This window comes from Neomonachus schauinslandi, chromosome 1 (genome assembly GCF_002201575.2).
Source record: "Neomonachus schauinslandi chromosome 1, ASM220157v2, whole genome shotgun sequence".
NCBI lineage: Eukaryota > Metazoa > Chordata > Mammalia > Carnivora > Phocidae > Neomonachus > Neomonachus schauinslandi.
The window spans coordinates 120,793,212-120,814,680 of NC_058403.1; the positions used below are offsets into that span (position 1 = coordinate 120,793,212).

Genomic DNA, 21,469 nt, shown 5'->3' on the forward strand with positions numbered 1-21,469 from the left:
TTGCAAGGGAGATAGTAATGCTTGTCTTCTGGAGCCCTGTTCTGTAAAGGTACCAGGTCTGCCTCAGGGATCCATGGGAAATTCTAAGATGACCACCTCAGGATAAGAAGAAATGGCCGCATACGTACTACATGTCCACTTTTCCTGACTGATTGGTCAAAGCTTGCACTGTGATATCACAGTCTTTACCAATCAAGTCCCACCCTTAGAAAGGTGAGCCAGTTGGTCAAAATGTTAGGTATTAAGAGCAAAGAGAAGGCAAAACATCTAGACTGAGGTGTATATTTCTTAAAGGTTTAGCAAAAAAAAAAAAAAAGGTAGATTTAAAGATACCAGCTATGAAGATGCCAGGTATGTAACTTAGCTCTTCTGACTTTTAGTTCTTTCATCTATTAAAGGGAGGAAAATCTCTCTTATAGTGTTGTTAGGAAAATTAGCTATAAATATAAAAAGTAGCTAGTTCTTAGGTACTTAGGTGTTCAATTAATGGTGGCTATTTTATATTGTGATTTTAATTTCTCATATTCTTGACATTAGTTAAGATATTTTCAAACTACATTGGTATAGTGGTGTTCATTTAATATTATTCTTACGTCGATTTAAGTATTTGCTTGAAATCTTTTTTTTTTTTTTTTTCTAAGATTTATTTATTTGACAGAAAGAGACACAGTGGGAGAGGGAACACAAGCAGGGGGAGTGGGAGAGGGAGAAGCAGGCTCTCCGTGGAGCAGGGAGCCTGATGCGGGCCTCTATCCCAGGCCCCTGGGACCATGACCTGAGCCGAAGGCAGATGCTTAACGCCTGAGCCACCCAGGCACCCCTGCTTGAAAATCTTTACCTTATTCTTTCTTGCCACTATAGTATATCCGGAACTGTGTAATGAACAGGACCTTGCCCCATTTTATGCTTGTGGAATGTTTCAAGATCAAGAAGATGTATGAACAGGAAATGATTGCCATAGAGGCTGCCATAAATCGAAATTCATCAAACCTTCCTCTTCCTTTACCGCCAAAGAAAATGCGAATTATTTCTGTAAGTTTCATGTGTGAACCTTTGGTAACCCAGAAAGCATGTAATTTTGTTAGGTTGTGTGCTTAAGCCTCACATATTTTCTCTGCTCACTTCTCCTTCTGTGAAAACCAATGCACATTTGCCAAAGATCCATTACCATTTATTGGTAATTATCTTTCTAGCTACTATTCTTTTTCCTCAGCTCAAGCTACATATAAATGTAAATATGCTATTTCTGGTTTTGGTGTTATTTTGGTATCACAAAAAATGACACCAAATTAGAGATTTCTTGAGAGTACAGCCAAACATAGACTTCAGTGAGCAATTTGAGAAATTTGAGACATTCTGGTAGAAAAGTTAGATGTGCAAAATAGTTGATGTTCTCGCGTATTTCATTTCTGTCAGCTTAGCTATGATAACATTTTTGGTATAACTTGCCTTCTTCTTACTAAATACTTTTAGAATTTAGATATATCAAAGATATAATTTTTTCCAGAATATAACATATTTATATAAAGCAAATCCTAAGTTTCTGTTTATTGATTGGAACGGTTAACATTTTTAATAGTTATTCAGTTTTAACAAGTTGTATGTTTAATCTCTCCTTGATGATTAAGATATTAACTGTATATTAATTTAAATGGTCAATTCTTAATTCATCCAAATCTTTAATACTATTTGTTTATGGTGTTTAATTTAGTGAATCTCTTGGCAGTATTGGAATGCTGCCTGTGTTTTGCCATAAGAAATAAGTGCTAGTGGTTGTGATGCTTAATTTAGTATATGTGATTTTCAGTTGTTAGTTCGGAGGCCTGTTTTCATTATTTTGCTAATGGACATGAGAACAGATAAGATGATTTCATTGCTAGCATAGAATATTTATGTCTTTAATTAAAATACTCTATTTCATTCTTTTGCAGCATGTTTGGGAAAATAACAACCCTTTCCAGATTGTCTTGGTTAAGGGAAATAAACTTAACACAGAAGAAAGTGTAAAAGTGAGTACTTGTTAAGATTTGAGTTTTTTTTTTTTTTTACCTGCTCCATTGTTAATATTTTTGAAAGATTTATTTATTGACTTTAGAGAGAGAGAGAGCACACACAAGCACTGAGGAGGGGGAGAGGCAGAGGGAGAGGGAGAGAAGCTGGCCCCATGCTGAGCCCGGAGCCAAATGCAGCCTGATCCTAGGACCCCAGACCATAACCTGAGCGGAAACCAAGAGTTGGCCGCTCAACCGACTGAGTTACCCAGGTGCCCCTATCTGCTCCATTATTTGAATAACTTACTGATTCGAGTGAGTTACTCACTCAAAATGAATATTCAATGACTGTTACATTGGAGATTAAATTTTCCCTATATTGGTCAATTATACAAGATAGAATGGTATAGAACTTAATGGATAGAACTTAATGGATAGAATGGATAGAACTAATATAAGACAATTAAGGATTTTTGTTTTAAAGTATTCTTCGAATAGTTGGAGATGTACTGGATATAGTGACATTTTTCCTGTATGTATTATGTAAAAGAACTTGCTTTAGATCAGGAATTCAGCAGATACAGTTTAAACTGTATAGGTCACAGATTCCTATGCAAGCTTAACTCTCCTTTGTCAGCCTTGTTTAGAGCTGCACTCAGCCTCCTTTCTCAGACCTTTCCCTTTCTTTTAAACTTGTTGAACACAGAGAAAATGTAATACCATTTCCTGGAAGAAAATAGATGACTACATTATGGACCACAAGTTGTTAACACCTGGCGATTTATTACATAACCCCATACAATTAAGTAAAGATTTAACAAGGCTTTTTGTCTCAAAGTATAAAGCACGCATTTTCCCCTATTTTGCTTGGCAGGAAATTAAGTGAATAGTTTTGTGATCCAAGAAAAGATTCACTTAGTTTGAGATATTTGCTGCCATGAGAATATATTCGGGAACACCTTGCCAAAGATTATACCAGTGGCTTGCTTTTATAAATGGACTTTAAAGATTCTTTGGTTAGCTGTCATTAAAATAGGGCTTTTTTGGGGGGGGGGGGCTCTTATTTTCTCAGCTAGGATTTAATTTTTAATGAGTATGCTTATGGCCAGTTAGCCTTTGTTTTCTGTTTTAGTGGTAATTCAATTTTTTTACTCTAATTTAAACTTTCCTTATTAATTTTTGTCTAGTTGCAGAAGTATAACATGATTGTTAGGACAGGTAAAATAGTTCAAACACCGAAAGAAAAAACTTACTGATCTTTTTTCTCTTACAAATTGACTTGAGAAAGCTTCCTCTTATCAATTTTCTGAATAAGCTTATATAGGATTAGTATTATTTCTTCCTTAAATATTTGGTAAGATTTACTCTAAGCCATCAGTCCCTGGAGTTTTCTTTGTGGGAAAGTTTTTTTTTTTTTTAAGATTTTATTTATTTGATGGAGCGTGAGCATGAGTAGGGGGAGGGGTAGAGGGAGAGGGAGAAGCCAACTCCGCTGAGCAGGGAGCCTCATGCGGGGCTTGATCCCAGGACCCTGGGATCATGACCTAAGCCCAGGGCAGATAGCTTAACCGACGGAGCCACCATGTGGGAAGGTTTTTAATTAGAAATTTAATTTCTCTCTCTCTTTTTTTTAAGATTTATTTATTTGAGAGAGAGGGAGACTGAGCAAGTGTGTGGGGATGGGGCAGAGGAGAAGGAGCGAGAGAATCTCAAGCAGACTCCCCGTTGAGCATAGAGCCTGACGTAGGGCTCCATCCCACAACCCTGAGATCATGACCTGAGCTGAAATCAGGAGTCAGATGCTTAATCAACTGAGCCATCCAAGCATCCCTAGGAATTTAATTTCTTTAATGGATAGTCAGGTTTTCTACTTCTTTTGTGTCAGTTTGGTAATTTTTGTCTTTTGAAGAATTTGTTCTAAGTTGTTATACTTTTGGCATTACGTTTATAATAGCCCCTTAAATTAGTTCTCCATTGCTGTTTAACAAATTACCACAAACCTAGCAGCTTGGATGCCTGTTTATTAGCTTGCATTTCTGTTGGTCAGAAGTCTGGGCATGGTGTGGCTGGGTTTTCTACTTACGTTCTTGCAAGGTTGAAATCCAGGTTAGTTGGGTTGTATTTCTTCCTGAAGGCTCTGGGGAAGAATTTGCTTCCAAGGGGATTCAAGTTACTGGCCAAATTCAGTTCCTTGAATGTTGTAGAATTGAGGTTCTCATTTCCTTGCTGGGTCTTGGTAGGGGATTGACTGGGGATTACTCTCCATTACTAGAGGCATCTTTCATGCCTGACTGTGTGGCTCTCTCTATTTTTAACTCTATAGAAACGGAGAATTTCTCAAGCATCAAATCCTCACACTTTGAATTTCTTGCCAGGAAGAGCCTGGTGCCTTTTAAAGGTCTCACCAATGCATCAGGCCCATGAAAGATAATCTCCTTTCCTTAAAGTCAGTTATGTCAAATAGTATAACCTAATCACAGGAGTGAAATCCATTATATTCAGAGTCCCAGAGATCTTAAAGAGCACACGAATGTCTTGACCAGGTGAGTGTGCTTAGAATTCTGGAGCATATTGCTTCCTGATCAGTCTTTTCTTAGCCTTGTAGTATTTTACTTTTCAGGTATGTATCTTAATATTCAGGAGAAGCCTGAACTCAATGCTGTCCCAAATCTAGAAGATGACATTAGTGCACACAGAACTCAAGAAGCCCTCTAGTTAGAGCTCTCAGGGGAAAGAGGTTGTCTTCTAACTCTCAGAGAGAATGAGAATTTCCCTACTTTTCCCCTCTGTTACTTGTTTCCTGTTCTTCTCTGTTGTCATTTGCCCCAGTTTCTAAGAAGTCCTGTGGGAGCAGTAGCAGTGGTGGCAGTGGCAGCAGCAGCAACGTTGGGGACAGGCCTAAAATGCAGAGTTGAACCTTCTCTGATTAGAGGAGTTGTAGAGAGAATGGGGCAAATCCTCACAGGCTTTTTTTTCTTTTTCTTCTGTTTGGCAGGAAGTGTGGGTGAATAAAGCTTTAGCTTTCTGGCCGGGTGATTAAAAAAGGGGAGCCCTAGGCAACCAAAAAAATACTTGGATGATTGAAGAGTGGGAAGAGCTTGGGAAAGCAACTTCTTAAAGTTGTTTATGCTTATAGGTTTATTCCTGAGCTGTACTTAATGCGGATCTGAGTCTGAACTCCTACGTACTTTGAAAACAGAACTGTAGCATATGCTCCCACCAGGTCTCAGTCTGGTCACTGTATGCTGCACACAGAGGACAGATCCAAGAGCTCTGCAAAGGATTTTGAAAACTGAACTGGTATTAGAACCATAGCTTCAAGGGGCTTGTTGCAACTTGTAGTCTGAACTTAACCATTGTCTCCTAAAACATCAACATTCTCTGTAGGATATAAACAAAACCCAGAGTCTTATAACATAGTGGTCATAATGGTCTAGGATGCAATTTAAAATTAATTGGCAAATAACCAGGAATATCTCAAGTTCTATGGATAATGATAATCAATAGGTGTCAGTGCTCAGACGACATAGATCTTAAGTTATTATGTATAAAAATGCTCCAAGTAAGGGCAAACACAATTGAAAGGGATGGAAAAATAGTTTCAGCCAAGAAATAGAAGATAAAATGGGAACCATATGGAAAATTTAGAACTGAAAAATACAATAACTTATCATTTAAAAACTCATTGAATGGACTTAGTAGTGAAATGGTAATGAGAAAGGAAAGAGTCAGTGAATTTTAAGATTAATAAAAATAATTTCCGGGGCGCCTGGGTGGCTCAGTCAGTTAAGCGTCTGCCTTTGGCTCAGGTCATGATCTCAGGGTCCTGGGATCGAGCCCTACATCGGGCTCCCTGCTCCACGGGAAGCCTGCTTCTCCCTCTCCCACTTGCTTGTGTTCCCTCTCTCTCTGTCTCTCTCTCTGTCAAATAAATAAATAAAATCTTTAAAAAAAAAAATTCCAATTTGAACAAAATAGAGAAAAATGATTGAGGGAGAAAAAAACTTTATAGCTTCAAATACCTGTGTGTAACAATATCAGAAGGTTGAACATGTGTAATCTGAGTTCCAGAAAGAAAAAGAATACAGTTCAGAAAAACTATTTAAAGAAATTATCATTGGGAGATTTCCTGGTGAACGACATAAATATAACAGATTCAAGAAGCTCAGTGAACCACAGATAGGATAAACCCAGAGAATTTCAAGCTCACGTACATCTCATAGCACACTTAGTCAAAAATCATAGCACCTCATAGCCTACTTACATGGGTGTCAGCACACCTAAACTGTTAAAATATATATATAACCTCAGGAAAGAAGGAAACTATCTTAATTTTTTTCTCTTCTTATCAGTGCCTGGAACACTAATTAAATATTTGTGTTATGAATTAATACATTTTAGTGTAACTATCTCTAACATCTTTATATTCTTAGTTAAAGATAGCATAACACTCCTCCCAAAAGCCAGAACAAATCTGCCTCTTTACAAAGTGATGCCCTTCATCAAACCATGGGAATTTCAACTTATTCATCTCACTTGACCTTTTTTTGTGTCTCATATCTAAAGGTAGAAAATAGTGGATTTTGGCCATTATTACTGAACAAGAAGGAAATTAGGTGTAATGTTGGGAAAAAGTTTCATGTCTTGCCCAACACAGAAACATTTTTAATTGTTGAATTCAGGAATTGTGTGTGTAGCTTTGGCACATCCTTGCTGTAGTACAGTGGAAAGTTCTTTGCATGATAAAGCCTGCCTTTTCTTGTTCTCCAAATGTTCTGGGGCTTGTGAAAAAGGGTCTCTGGAAGTTTACTAAAGTTGGACAATAAAACATGACTGTGATAAGCATGATGGTGCTTTAAAATTCTTTTCACAGCCTGAAGATGATTCAGACCAAGCATCAGGGAATGGGACAATTTTGACAAAATTCCATGTGATGCAAGTTCAGAGTATAGTTTTGCTTACTGATTTTTCTGAAAACAAAAACTTCTCTTTAATTCTGCTACTATGGGAGATTCTAAGTTCAGAAAACACAGGGGTTCCACTTATTTTTTATTGTATTCACATACAACTTTTAAAAAATTTTATTATGTTATGTTAATCACACATTATTACATCATTAGTTTTTGATGTAGTATTCCATGATTCATTGTTTGCGTATAACACCCAGTGCTCCATGCAGTATGTGCCCTCTTTAATACCCATCACCAGGCTAACCCATCCCCATACCCCCCTCCCCTCTAGAACCCTCAGTTTGTTTCTCAGAGTCCATGGTCTCTCATGGTTCGTCTCTCCCTCCGATTCCCCCCCCTTCATTTTTCCCTTCCTACTATCTTCTTTTTTTTTTTTTTTAAACATATAATGTATTATTTCTTTCAGAGGTACAGGTCTGTGTTTCAACAGTCTTACACAATTTACAGCGCTCAGCATAGCACATACCCTCCCCAATGTCTATCACCCAGCCACCCCATCCCTCCCACCTTCCACCACTTCAGCAACCCTCAGTTTGTTTCCTGAGATTAAGAATTCCTCATATTGGGGCGCCTGGGTGGCTCAGTCGGTTAAGCGACTGCCTTCGGCTCAGGTCGTGATCCTGGAGTCCCGGGATCGAGTCCCGCATCGGTCTCCCTGCTCGGCGGGGAGCCTGCTTCTCCCTCTGACCCTCCTCCCTCTCATGCTCTCATTCTCGCTCTCAAATAAATAAAATCTTTAAAAAAAAAAAAAAAAAAGAATTCCTCATATCAGTGAGATCATATGATACATGTCTTTCTCTGATTGACTTATTTCAATTAGCATAATACCCTCTAGTTCCATCCACGTCGTTGCAAATAGCAAGATTTTGTTGTTGTTGTTGTTTGTTTTTTGTTTTTTTCTTTTAAAGATTTTATTTATTTATTTGAGAGAGAGAATGAGATAGAGAGCACGAGAGGGGGGAGGGTCAGAGGGAGAAGCAGACTCCCCGCCGAGCAGGGAGCCCGATGCGGGACTCGATCCCGGGACTCCAGGATCATGACCTGAGCCGAAGGCAGTCGCCCAACCAACTGAGCCACCCAGGCGCCCTGTTGTTGTTGTTTTTGATGGCTGCATAATATTCCATCACATATATACCACATCTTCTTTATCCATTCATCTGTTGATGGACATCTTGGCTCTTTCCATAGTTTGGCTATTGTTTCCACTTTATTTTAAATGTAGGTCACTTTTAGTATTCTTGTTTGTTTTTAACTATGTATCAACTTGAATTATTTTAGCAAATTACTAGGAGATTTCTCAAGTAGATATATAATCTTAATGACTTGGTCTTAAATCACACTTTGACTAATTAGATAATGAGTAATATTTCAACACATTTCTTCAGAATATGCAGGGTCTCTTTTTTTATTGTTACCACCCATGCTTTGGTTAGAGTCTTTATTATTATTCTTTTCTGGATCACACCCTTTGCTGTTGCTGTTTATAGCTAGTATAGAACTTTTCGAGTTCATTATACTTGAGTTTTTTTGAGCTTTGTAGCCACCTGATCCATAATTTTACTTCATTCCTTATATCTAAATTCTGTTAGAAGTTGGTTGTTAGAATTACAGCTAGCATTTTTTGTTTTGGTTCTTTAAATACTAATATTTTTTGAGTACTTATGGAGTAGACTCCTATATGTTCTTATTCTCAAAAATTGTTAAAAACCAAGAGATGCTAACATTTTCAAGTTTAGCAATTTAAGTAGCTTGTTTTTATTACAAAAACATTGAAAAATATTCATTTCTTTAAACTTGTAATTTTTCTGAATAAAGTATTCCGTATTCAAAAGGTGATAAATTCGTAAGTCTCGTAAATGTTCAGGGTCACCAAGAGTAAGAACTGAATAGAATTTTTATCCTCAAATTCATTCTATCCTATCATACAAAAGATGCAAAATGTGTCTTATGTATGTTTTGTTTTATTTATGATTTACCGAATCTCACTTTACAAATGTTTGAGCTAAGTGTACGTGTGCTTGATCCCTCTCTGTCTCTTTGTCTCTGTCTCTCAACACATACACAGTGTCCCTATACAAAATTTTGACTTTTTAGAAAATAATTGAGGATATTTAATAGTCAAAAAAATCAGGAGCAAGATTCACAGTAAGCGAAGTATAGTAAGATCCTCCATAACTGCTTGATGTTGGACTACAGATTTTGCTCTCTTGCAATATAGCTAGTGGTCAAAACAAAGAAAACATGATCAGTTATATCATTTATATTCAGAAACTCCTAAGATAAACCAACTAGTTATTCATGGGTTTGGAACTCATCCTGATACTACTATAAATTGAGAGATGTTAGTGGTTCCTTCTGAAGGAGACACAGTAGGAGATAAGAGTGGGCACCAACACCCATACTAGCATCATTACAGTAGATAAAATAATGTTTCACATCTTTCTTTTTTTTAAAATTTAAATTCAATTTAATTAACATATAGTGTATTAGTTTCAGATGTAGAATTTAGAGATTCATTCATTTTTTTTTTTTAAAGATTTATTATTTTAAAGAGAGAGAGAGCACATGGGTGGGGAGAGGGGAAGAGAGAATCTCAAGTAGACTCCTGCTGACCACATAGGCTGAAGCAGGGCTCCAAATCATGACCCTGAGATTGTGACCTGAGCCAAAACCAAGAGTTGGACGCTTAACTAACTGAGCCACCCAGGCACCTCTCACATATCTTTCTTAAAGTTATTTATTTATTTATTTATTTGACAGATAGAGAGCACAAGTAGGCAGAGCGGCAGGCAGAGGGAAAGGGAGAAGCAGGCTCTCTGCTGATCAGGGAGCCCAATGCGGGGCTTGATTTCAGGACCCTGGGATCATGACCTGAGCCAAAGACAGCCACTTAACCAAGTGAGCCACCCAGGCGCCCCCACATATCTTTCCTTTATAGAATCTTTTCAATGGCTAGACTTAAAATATAATATTGACAGTACAATAGGAAAAGTCATTTTTTAAAAGATTTATTTATTTCGAGAGAGAGAGAACGCAGGCAGGGAGGGGCAGAGGGGGAGAGACCCTTTTTTTTTTTTAATTTAATTTTATTATGTTAATCACCATACATTACATCATTAGTTTTTGATGTAGTGTTCCATGATTCATTGTTTGCGTATAACACCCAGTGCTCCATGCAGAACGTGCCCTCCTTAATACCCATCACCGGGCTAACCCATCCCCTCACCCCCTCCCCTCTAGAACCCTCAGTTTGTTTCTCAGAGTCCATAGTGGGAGAGAGAGTCGTAAGCAGACTCTGTACTGAGTGCAGAGCCCAGGACCCCATGATCATGACCTGAGACGAAACCAAGAGTCAGAGGCTTAACCAACTGTGCCACCCAGGCACCCCAGGAAAAGTCATTCTATAAGAGACCAAAGTAATTCAGTCTAGGTATTATACTCAACTATGTGATGGTTTATCTTTAATTGAATGGTAATATTTGAACTTCCCAAAAAAATAAATATATTGTGTATCTTTCAGGAAATTCTGTACGCATATTTTTACCTCGAACTGGGTTTTGGGTAAGGTTGAGGCAGTAGAGACTTTCCTGTGGCCATTTAAGGTCAGGTGAGCCTAGAGTAGAATTAAAGTAGTCTTAGGAACATGAAGTTCCTAAGGGGGGGATCATGTGTGAATAGATGACAACCCCCACCCCATCCCCCATACATCTTTACTTGGAGATTTGTGGAGCATCAGGTGCATATGAAGCAATCTGCATTTTTCTGGGAGAAAAATACTCTTTAAACCCTTTACTTCATCCCAACATATATGCCATCCTCAATCTGCCCACTGACATGACTTTGCAATTTAGTAACAATGATCTGTAGTTGGTGAGTATTGGATTCTGATTTTTTTATTAGCTACATAATTTGATCTTTCTCATTACTTTCCTTACCTTATAAATAATAATGGACTAGTATTTCATTATTCTAATATTTTATCACTTCTAAATAGTATAGATTGACAGACAGGAGGTATCCATCAAAGCATGTCATCTTCAGGTAACAGAAAACCTAACCCAAAAAAGGAGCTTAAATAGGGGTTTTACATTATTTTTTTAAATGGTTTTATTGAATATGAGGAAGGCTCATCTTATAGGAGAATAAATGGTTATGCAAGTTTTCAGCAGTTAATTAAAGGTAAGAAATGTTCTTGCAGTGATGAAAGAATAATTTTACATTTGAGACTGGTCAGTCATGGTGCTGGTTGATCCCAAAACATGTAGTATGGAGGAAAGGCAGGTAATTAGGTTTATCCAGGATATGGACTTCGGATGAATGTGACAGAGAGAGGCACATTAGCAGAGTTTTGGTGAAGGCAAAGACAGACAAAGGTGATAGAGAAAAGCGGGAATTGGGGGGAAGTGTTGGTCACTGAAATGGAGGCCTTAAAGAGGGCAAGCAGATTTTCCTGTAGGAGTGTCAGAGTGAGTTGGAAGGGAGGTGGGTAGAGAGTGAGATGTAGCAGTTAGTGATTTGGAGATGCTAGGGTGTGTTTAGGTTTGTGTGGCTGAGGGGAAAGAGAGGAAGTACTATGGAGGTTTTGAGGTCACGGAACTCAGAGGTCAGATGGATTGTTTGCTTGAGGCATGTGGGCCTTGCCTCAGCAACACCTCTTAGTGTTTTTCCTCTCAGTTGGATTCTTCACATCTTGGAAAACAATTACTGATACCCTCTTTGTAAGAAAATTGAAAAAACTGTACCTCCTTTGCTTATGATTCTCAAACTGTTGCCTGTAGCCCAGATAGCTCTTCAGTTCCAGGCTCCTGTTTTCACATCCTCAGTACACATTTCTAAAGCCAACTTTATTTATTGTTCCCCAACTCATTCTCTTAACTCCTTTAACTACTTTTCCTCTTATATTTGGTAAAGCAGCTGGAGTCGCCCTCTCCCTTACCTACCATATTTAATCAGTTGATCACACACTGTTGATCCTACCTCATTGAAATACTTTACTATCCATTCTTTCCTCTTTGTCTTCCTGAACATTTCATAGTTCAAGCCTTTACTGTGTCTCCCCGAATTACAGCAACAGCCTCCCGCCACTGATCTCCTTGCCTCTGTTTTCATACCTTACCTTACACCCAGACTTTTACCTTACCTGAAAACAAAGTTGTCTTTCAGTAGTTTAAATTCTTTTTTTTTTTTTTAAAGATTTTATTTATTTATTTGACAGAGAGAGACAGCAAGAGAGGGAACACAAGCCGGGGAGTGGGAGAGAGGGAGAAGCAGGCTTCCTGCTGAGCAGGGAGTCCGATTTGGGGCTCGATCCCAGGACCCTGGGATCATGACCTAAGCCCAAGGCAGACGCTTAATGACTGAGCCACCCAGGTGCCCTCATCTTTAAAATATTTTAAAATTATTATTCTAGAGAAAGTACCACACAAAATAGCTGGATGATCTAAATCCTAAATACAGGCATAACACCAATTGCTCACAATCAATCCAAAACTCATTAAATTTAATGCAAGTATGAGTGAAAATGAAAATCATTTTAAAAAACCTTTCAGGGCGCCTGTGTGGCTCAGTCAGTTGAGTGTGTCACTCTTGATTTCGGCTCAGGTTATGATCTCAGGGTCATGGGATCTAGCCTTGCATTGAGCTCCACACTCAGTGTGGAGTCTGCTTGAAATTCTCTCCCTCCCTCTGCCCCTCCCCCCACTCGCATGTGCACACACACGAGTGCTCTCTCTCTCTTTCTCTCTAAAATAAAATCTTTTTTTAAAAAAAAAAACCCATTCAAGGTTACCTGTTTTTAAACAGTGTCAAAATTTAAATAAGTAAGTAATAGACAATGTCAAGCAACTTTTAAGTCCATGTCTCTACAGTACTTTAAATGCTATTTCCCTGTGTTCCCCGAAATAAAGCAAAATGTCTGGGGATTCATTTTTACTCTGTAAAGAATATAACAGTAATTATAAAGAAGGAATTGTACAACAACACTTTTACGAAATCTTTGCATTTTCCTTTATGCTGTACTCAAAGTATCTAAACTATGAGACACTTACTATACTAGTATTTTTAATAGCCATGACAAAATAGGAATAACAATTATTCTATAAAGAAAACTATAATTGCCTATAAGAACCAAATTATTTTCTCCTAAGCAATGAAGAAATGGCGCCATCATGAAATGCTCAATAAATGGCATTTAGTGTTAGTAAAATTATATGGGAAGTAGGAAGAGCACAAAATCCAGATTTCGAAGTTTTCTTTTCCTCCCTAATACACCTCAGGAAGATTGAGCACCAGTTTATAAAGAAACTGTGAATGGTAATTTTAGTTTATCAGGAGGTTAGGAAAGGTTCCACCACTATCACACCAGTCATTATCTTAAAAGGAGTTAAACAGGAGGAAAGGAAAGGAGTGCCTACTGCCTGGGCAAAGACAAACCCCCCTGGCATGCCTTAAGAACCGAAACCACTGTGGCACAGCTAGAGGCAGATGGGGGCCACGCTGGTGGTTGGGTTGGAAAGGTGCGCAGCAAAGTCATTGCCAATTAAGACTACTAAACAGGGGGGTGCCTGGGTGGCTCAGTCGTTAAGCGTCTGCCTTCGGCTCAGGTCATGATCCCAGGGTCCTGGGATCGAGCCCCACGTCGGGCTCCCTGCTCCGCCGGAAGCCTGCTTCTCCCTCTCCCCCTCCCCCTACTTGTGTTCCCTCTCTCGCTCGCTCTCTCTGTCAAATAAATAAAATCTTAAAAAAAAAAAAAAAAAGACTACTAAACAGGAATAGAATTTAAACCATTGAGGGGTGCCTGGGTGGCTCGGCGGGAAGCCTGCTTCTCCCTCTCCCACTCCCCCTGCTTGTGTTCCCTCTCTCACTGTGTCTCTCTCTGTCAAATAAATAAATAAAATTTTAAAAAAATATATTTTAAAGGTAACATTATAAAATATAATCCAAGATCACTTAAGAGAATGATAAATCACCAATATTCTTGCTATCCTACCATAACTAGTTTTATTTGTATTCATTTCTTTGCACCATCAAAATGTGAATATGCTTTTAGTGCATATGTATTGTCTTTTATTTTATTTTTCATTTAAGAGTACATTATAGGGGTGCCTGGCTGGTTCAGTTGGTAGAGCATGTAACTCTTGATCTCAAGGTTGTGAGTTCAAGCCCCACATTGGGCATAGAGCCTACTTAAAAAAAATAAATCAATATATTAAAAAATTTTTTTTAAATAATATTACATCATAAACCAGTTTCCCCTTGTATTACAATATAGGTTTGATTATGGATTGAAAGTAAGAAACATGAGTGTCTAAGTAGATGCTGGCACCATTCTCATTATGATTAGTTAGGTTCTAAAGAAGATTTTTGTTTGAGTTTGACATGGGAGAGAAATGCAAAGGTTTTATAGCCTGCTGGGGAGGGGGTTTTTCCAATTCAGAGAAGCAAAGGAGCAAGGTCTAAGTACTTGGGAAATTGGAGCAAGATGGAACTAGAAGTTTTGAGTAGAAAGAATAATCCCTTTTCTGTGAAGTTGAAGGGAATCAGGTGTGTGTTCAGATATAAAAATTCTTGGTGGCCTGAGAATTTACTGCAAGTGCTTTTAGCAATTTTTTATAATCCCTATTACTTTAATCTTTACTTATCATATGGATTACTATGTAATAATAATCCATCTGTATTTGGAATAAATAATTTTCTTCTCTTTAGCTTGAAATTTTTTTTAAAGGAAAAATTCAAACATATGCAAAAGTAGAGAGAATAGTGTAATAAACTTCCATGAACCCAACACCCAGCTTCAATAGTTATTCTGATAGCTTTTTAATAGTTTTTTTAATTAGCTTTTTAGTGATTTAAACATATCTAACCCTTTAATCTGTGTTTATTTTTATTTTTTTTAAAGATTTTATTTATTTATTTGAGAGAGAGTGAGATAGAGAGAGCATGAGAGGGGGGAGGGTCAGAGGGAGAAGCAGACTCCCCGCTGAGCAGGGAGCCCGATGCGGGACTCGATCCCGGGACTCCAGGATCATGACCTGAGCCGAAGGCAGTCGCTTAACCAACTGAGCCACCCAGGTGCCCTGTGTTTATTTTTATTTTAAGATTTTATTTATTTTGAGAGAGAGAGTGTGTGTGCGACAGGAGGGAGGGGCAGAGGTAGAAGGAGAGAGAGAATCTTAAGCAGACCCCACACTGAGCACAGGTCATGGTCTCGGGGTTGTGAGATTGGCCCCACATCAGGCTCCGAGCCATCCAGGCACCCCGATCTGTGTTTATTTTGCAGGAGTTAGATAAATGAATACTGTTGGTTAAAGTAAGCCATTCTTGCCCTGTTACATTATGAAATGTGTAGTCTACTAACCTATAGTTTTAGTTATGCAATTATAACATAATTTTAATAGCTTTTAAAATAATTCTAATATAAATATTTATAATTTTAAAAATTGATGGTATTACTTAACATTTTGTATTTCTATTTAAATATGTTTCTGTATCTTTAGATAGAATGGGTATTCTTGATACTCCTTTTCAAAACGAGGATAGTAACTCTTCTTTTTTTTTTTTTTTTTTTTTTAAAGATTTTATTTATTTATTTGAGAGAGAGAGAGAGCACAAGAGGGAGGAGAGGGAGAGGGAGAAGCAGACTCCCTGCTGAGCAGGGAGCCCGATGCGGGACTCGATCCCAGGACTCCAGGATCATGACCTGAGCCGAAGGCAGTTGCTTAACCAACTGAGCCACCCAGGCACCCAGTAACTCTTCTGATAAGTCAATTTTTATTGATAAGCCCATTTTAAATTAAAGACGAACCTATATATTCACATGTATTCATTTATTCAGTAAACAGTAAATTGAGTACTACAGTATGCTAATATCACATTTGAATAAATCAATATAAAAACATTTGACCATGAAGTATTTCATTAAGTCAGTCTGTGTTTTGGTATTGTTTTTAGTTCTACTTTCACCACTCACTTTTTAACTTATTAGTCAACCAATTTTATTGATGTATAGTTGACACACAATGTTAAATTAATTTCAGGTGTACAGCATAGTAATTGTACAACTCCATGCATTATGCTATGCTCACTACAAGTGTAGCTATGATATGTTACCATACAACACTGTTACAGTACCATTGATTATATTCCCTATGCTGTACCTTTCATCCCTGTGACTTGTTCATTCCATAACTGGAAACCTGTACCTCCTCCCCTTCACCCATTTGCTCATCCCCTTCCCCTATCCCCTCTAGCTACCATCAGTTTTTCTCTGTATTTATGGGTCTTTTCCTGCTTTGTTTTTAGATTTCATAGATAAGTGAAATCATGTGGAATTTGTCTTTCTGACTTATTTCACCTAGGGTAATACTGCTTTGATTACTTCAGTTTTGTAGTGTATCTTGAAATCTGGGATTGTGATGCCTCCAGTTTTGTTCTTTCTCAAGGTTGCTTTGGCTATTTGGAAGTCTTTTGTGATTCCATATACACTTTAGGATTATTTGTTCTAGTTCTGTACTACTCACTTTTAAGTTTAGAGATAATTGGGTTATGTCATTTAAAAAACTATATAAATGAGTAAAATTTTCTGGGACATTGCACATATGTCCTGCATCACTCTGGACCTGTGTCTTTAGGAAAAAATGAAAAACAATGATGTGTAGGATAGTTGTAAATATGGATAGAATATCTTTAAGAAGGTGGCTCTTGGGGGCGCCTAGGTGACTCAGTTGGTTAAGCCACTGCCTTCTGCTCAGGTCATGATCCTGGAGTCCCAGGATCGAGTTCCGCATCAGGCTCCCTACTCAGTGGGGAGTCTGCTTCTCCCTCTGACCCTCCCCCCTCTCATGCTCTCTCTCTCATGCTCTCTCTCTCAAATAAATAAATAAAATATTAAAAAAAAAAAAAGGTGGCTCTTGTAACGACCAGTTCATACATTATTTAGAATTAGAAAGAGACTTTGGAGACATTTTCTCCATCACTTACTTTCCAGTTATACAGAAGAGTAAGACAAGACCCCAAGTAAATGCAGTCCGTGGAGGTGAGCATATGATAATAGTTTTTATACTTATGGTCTTGGTTTCTATTGATCTGTTTATACCATTGAGACATACTGCATTTTTTAGTTGGTTTACCTACTAAGTGAAAGATAGATTAAAATAAAGTTCAGTGAATTATATACTGATTACTTACAGTCTGATGGTTCTATGGAGAAAGTTTTTCCTAGAGTTGGTGTGCTGCTTGTCCCAGTACATGTTTGTTTTTCAGAGTAAAGGTGTTTCAGTGGTGCAGTATTCATAATTCTGTGTTTGTTTTTGTCTCCCTCATTACAGGTTCATGTCAGGGCTGGCCTTTTTCATGGTACTGAACTCCTCTGTAAAACCATCGTAAGCTCAGAGATATCAGGGAAAAATGATCACATTTGGAATGAACCACTGGAATTTGATATAAATACATGTGACCTTCCACGAATGGCTCGATTATGTTTTGCTGTTTATGCAGTTTTGGATAAAGTGAAAACGAAAAAGTCGACTAAAACTATTCATCCCAGTAAATATCAGACCATCCGGAAATCTGGGAAAGTGGTAATTATACACTACTGAAAAATTTTTACAATGGAATAATTTTAAGACTCTCTGAAATAATTGAATAACGTGAAATTATAGCATATAACTTTGGTCCCTATGAAGTGATTTTAAAAAGATGATAAATCTTCATTTTTATCTCCTCATTTATTTCTCTTTTGGCAGATTATTTTAGCAAATATCATACTATAAGTGTTCCATTATAAATATAATACTTTAGAAAATATAGATAAAAAAGAATGAAAAGATTAAGAAAACTTTATTTCCACAGTACCTTAATTGAAATTCTGTGTGCCACATATGCTTGAACATTCAGAATTTTGTGAGTTTTAGAAAGATCATATGACATACTTTACTCAGCACACCTGTGGGCCTGGGGCACAAATCTGTAATCAAACACATCAGTAGCAGTGAATGAATAGTCACATTAAATGAGACAAATGCAGAATATCAGTTAACTTCATGCCATTTCTGGCCATGTTTTGTTGTCATATGAATTATGAATAAACTTTTAGTTTTCAGTTTCTTAGATTTTGAAATTATGGAAAAAGGATGGTGTACCTGTTCTCATAGTCTCATCTTCCGTTTCATATTTTTAGTCCTGTCTTTTTCATTTTCCTTTAAGTTTATGAAAGGTTGTTTTGGAGGGATGGGGACATGAATTTTATATGTTTAAAAAAAAAACTGGTTACTATATTTATGTACATGAATTTGTGTCCTTTATTCTTTAATGTAAGAATTAAGCAGGTTTTTCCTCTGGTTATTGTCATACAGTTTTTAAAAAATAAATTTTAGGGTGTAAAAGTCACAGACGAGGTACTTCCTTAGTACTTTTTCTTACACAGATAAAGAATTTTACTCAAAGTATTTGACTATAAGGTTTTTTGATACACTGTGACCAAGTTAATTGGTCTAGGTGTCTATGCTTCCTTCTAAGAAGTATAAATAAATTCTACAATGCCTGCAGATATTGCCTTCTCCTACATTAAGGTTTACTATGGCTTAAAGCTCATAAAACTTACAACCTAACATATCACACGTATTTTCTTGAATCATTAAAAATTCCTCATCATTTATAATGTTTATACAATAAATAATGTTTTTTGGATACATTATTTCATGATGAGACATTAATTGGCTTTCAGAGTGTTCTTGAACCATGGTAAAGTTCTTGAACATTTTTCCTTGTATATCTTGTTTTATTTTGGATGATATTTTGGAAATCATCTGGAACTCTAGAAATTTCTCCATCTAAATGTTTGAAACAAAGGGCAAGTACATGTTTACATGCTAAAGTTCTTTTTCAGCATATTTATGCAGTGGTATCTTTTTCAACAGCATTATCCTGTAGCCTGGGTAAATACGATGGTTTTTGACTTTAAAGGACAGTTGAGATCTGGAGACACAATATTGCACAGCTGGTCTTCATTTCCTGGTAAGACTTATATCCTAATCCTTAAAGAGTAACTTTTGGCATGTGGACTAGTTAATGTTTCTTTATGACTCACTATTCTTTCAGTTTAGTAAAGAAACATCTTTTCGTATCTTTATTATTTATTCTAAAACAGATTCCCACGGATTGTTTTAATGTATTTAAAAAGTGATTTGTATCTGAATATATTTGTTATCTCGGTGAATATGTTCTTGCTTTAAAAGTTTTATTTTTATAGATTTTGGAGAAATTCTCCTAAGGAACAGTGTCTTCTTTATAACAACCCTTTTGCTTGTAGTTGTACTAAATTTCTACACTAATAGAAGGAATATTCACTAGTATGGGAAGAATAGTAAAAACACAGTAAGTAAGTGTTTAGTTGGCTTTAACCTGAAATTTGAGCCTAGAGGAGCACCTTCCATATGCCTGTATTTCTGAAATGTTATTCAGAGCACCCCAACAAGGTAGATAGTTTTATCTCCATTATCTCCATTTTATCTCCATTTACATACCTCCATTTTACAGATGAGAAAAGTGAACCTTAGAGATAAGTTAGTTAAGTCTTACAAATTGGTTCAAAAGTAGGATTTGTACAAAAGACTGCTTGATTCTTTCCATTATTCTATACTGCTTTTCCCGAGTGTTTGAAATTTTTAGTGTAAACTTTACATTATAATAGTGGTTTTCTTTTTTTCCCCCTGCCTTCATAGTTCTTTAATATAATTAATAAAATTGTGAACTTACTTGCATTTTAAAAGTATTTGTGGGTGACAAACATTTGAAAATAGTCATTTATTAGTAGTTGACATCTGAGAAATTGGCTTTAGATAATCAGTTATTCACAGACATATTTAAAACTCATGTTCTAATATTTTATGTATGTATATATTCTTCAGTTTCTACCCTTTCCTCCATATACCTGAAATAGTTTTTACTAATCATGTTTTCCCCCAAATACAGGAGAGTAGTGTGCATTTACACATTTTTTTTTTTAAGATTTTATTTATTTATTTGAGACAGAGAGAATGAGAGACAGAGAGCATGAGAGGGAGGAGGGTCAGAGGAAGAAGCAGACTCCCTGCTGAGCAAGTACCCCGATGCGGGACTCGATCCCGGTACTCCAGGATCATGACCTGAGCCGAAGGCAGTCGCCCAACCAACTGAGCCACCCAGGCGCCCCTGCATTTACACATTTTTAAAGATTTTATTTATTTATTTGACAGAGAGAGAGATACAGCGAGAGAGGGAACAAAAGCAGGGGGAGTGGGAGAGGGAGAACAGGCCTCCCACTGAGCAGGGAGCCCAATGCGGGGCTCAATCCCAGGACCCTGGGATCATGACCTGAGCTGAAGACAGACGCTTAATGACTGAGCCACCCAGGCGCTCCCATTTATACATTTCTTAAGAGTAACTATGAGCTTCATAGAGTAAAAATTATGCATTTCAGCAGTTAACACTGTTTTGAAAATTTTAATTTAGACTCACACATGTTCTCCAGAATCACCAAGCAACTTGACTGGTATTTTTAGCAAAATAAGACCGTTTTGGGCACTATTAACTTGGCATACCATGAGCCTGACTTCATCTCTAACAAAATGTAATATGAAAAATAATAAATGAACACATTTGCTATACATGTATCAGCTCTAGAATTATCACTTTATCCCAGTAGGAGTGAAGCTGAAACAAAGGAACTTCAAATAATCTATTGTCTCGAGTCCCTCGGCCATCATTAAATGGTATATAATCACATTGCTGGTTGCTTTTTTATCTTCCAGATTTCTTCGTGTATACACTAGGAAATACAAATGTAGATTTCTATTTTTCTTCCTATTAAAGTAGCTTTCTGTGCAGTGTTCTCCTTTTCGCCCTTTTAACTTAGTATCTATATAGAGTACTGCTGCTGTTTTTAAAGCAGACTTACCTTTTGATAATTTAAGCAGTGTTACAATGAATAAGCTTGCTTATGTGCAGGTATATGTCTAAGATAAATTCATAGAGGTGGGTCTATTGAGTTAAAGAATAAATACATTTGTTATTGTACACCTGAAGCTGATATAACACTCTATGTTAACTAACTGGAATTAAAATAAAAACTTAAAAAAAAATAAAAACTTGGAATTTTAAAATGAAAAAAAGAATAAATACATTTGTAATTTTGATAGTCACAAATTGCTCTCCAGTAGAGGTTGTACCAATTTGTACTCTGTTTATAAAATATTTTAGTGTGCTTTTTTGTAATTACTTTTAAGCAAGGTTACCTCTCTATGTTTGGGGCTAATAAGAATACCAAAATGCTACATTTTACTTTATTATTATTATTATTATTATTATTTAAAGATTTTATTTATTTATTTGACAGAGAGAGAGAGCAAGAGAGAGAACACAAGCAGGGGGAGTGGGAGAGGGAGAAGCAGGCTTCCAGTGGAGCAGGGAGCCCAATGCGGGGCTCGATCCCAGGATCCTGGGATCATGACCTGAGCCGAAGGCAGACGCTTA

General features: G+C 37.0%; 1 protein-coding gene across 4 annotated transcripts in view; it reads left to right on the forward strand.

Moving 5' to 3' along the window:
* The window catches only part of PIK3CB (phosphatidylinositol-4,5-bisphosphate 3-kinase catalytic subunit beta), a 201,697-nt gene that overhangs the window by 108,669 nt on the left and 71,559 nt on the right, over positions 1-21,469 (forward strand). For all 4 annotated transcript variants that reach the window (XM_044920373.1, XM_044920370.1, XM_044920377.1 and 1 more), the window contains 4 exons: positions 862-1,032; positions 1,932-2,009; positions 17,287-17,538; positions 18,877-18,973. In XM_044920373.1, the coding sequence (XP_044776308.1) occupies positions 862-1,032; positions 1,932-2,009; positions 17,287-17,538; positions 18,877-18,973 (598 nt within the window). The remainder of the gene's footprint in view (positions 1-861; positions 1,033-1,931; positions 2,010-17,286; positions 17,539-18,876; positions 18,974-21,469) is intronic.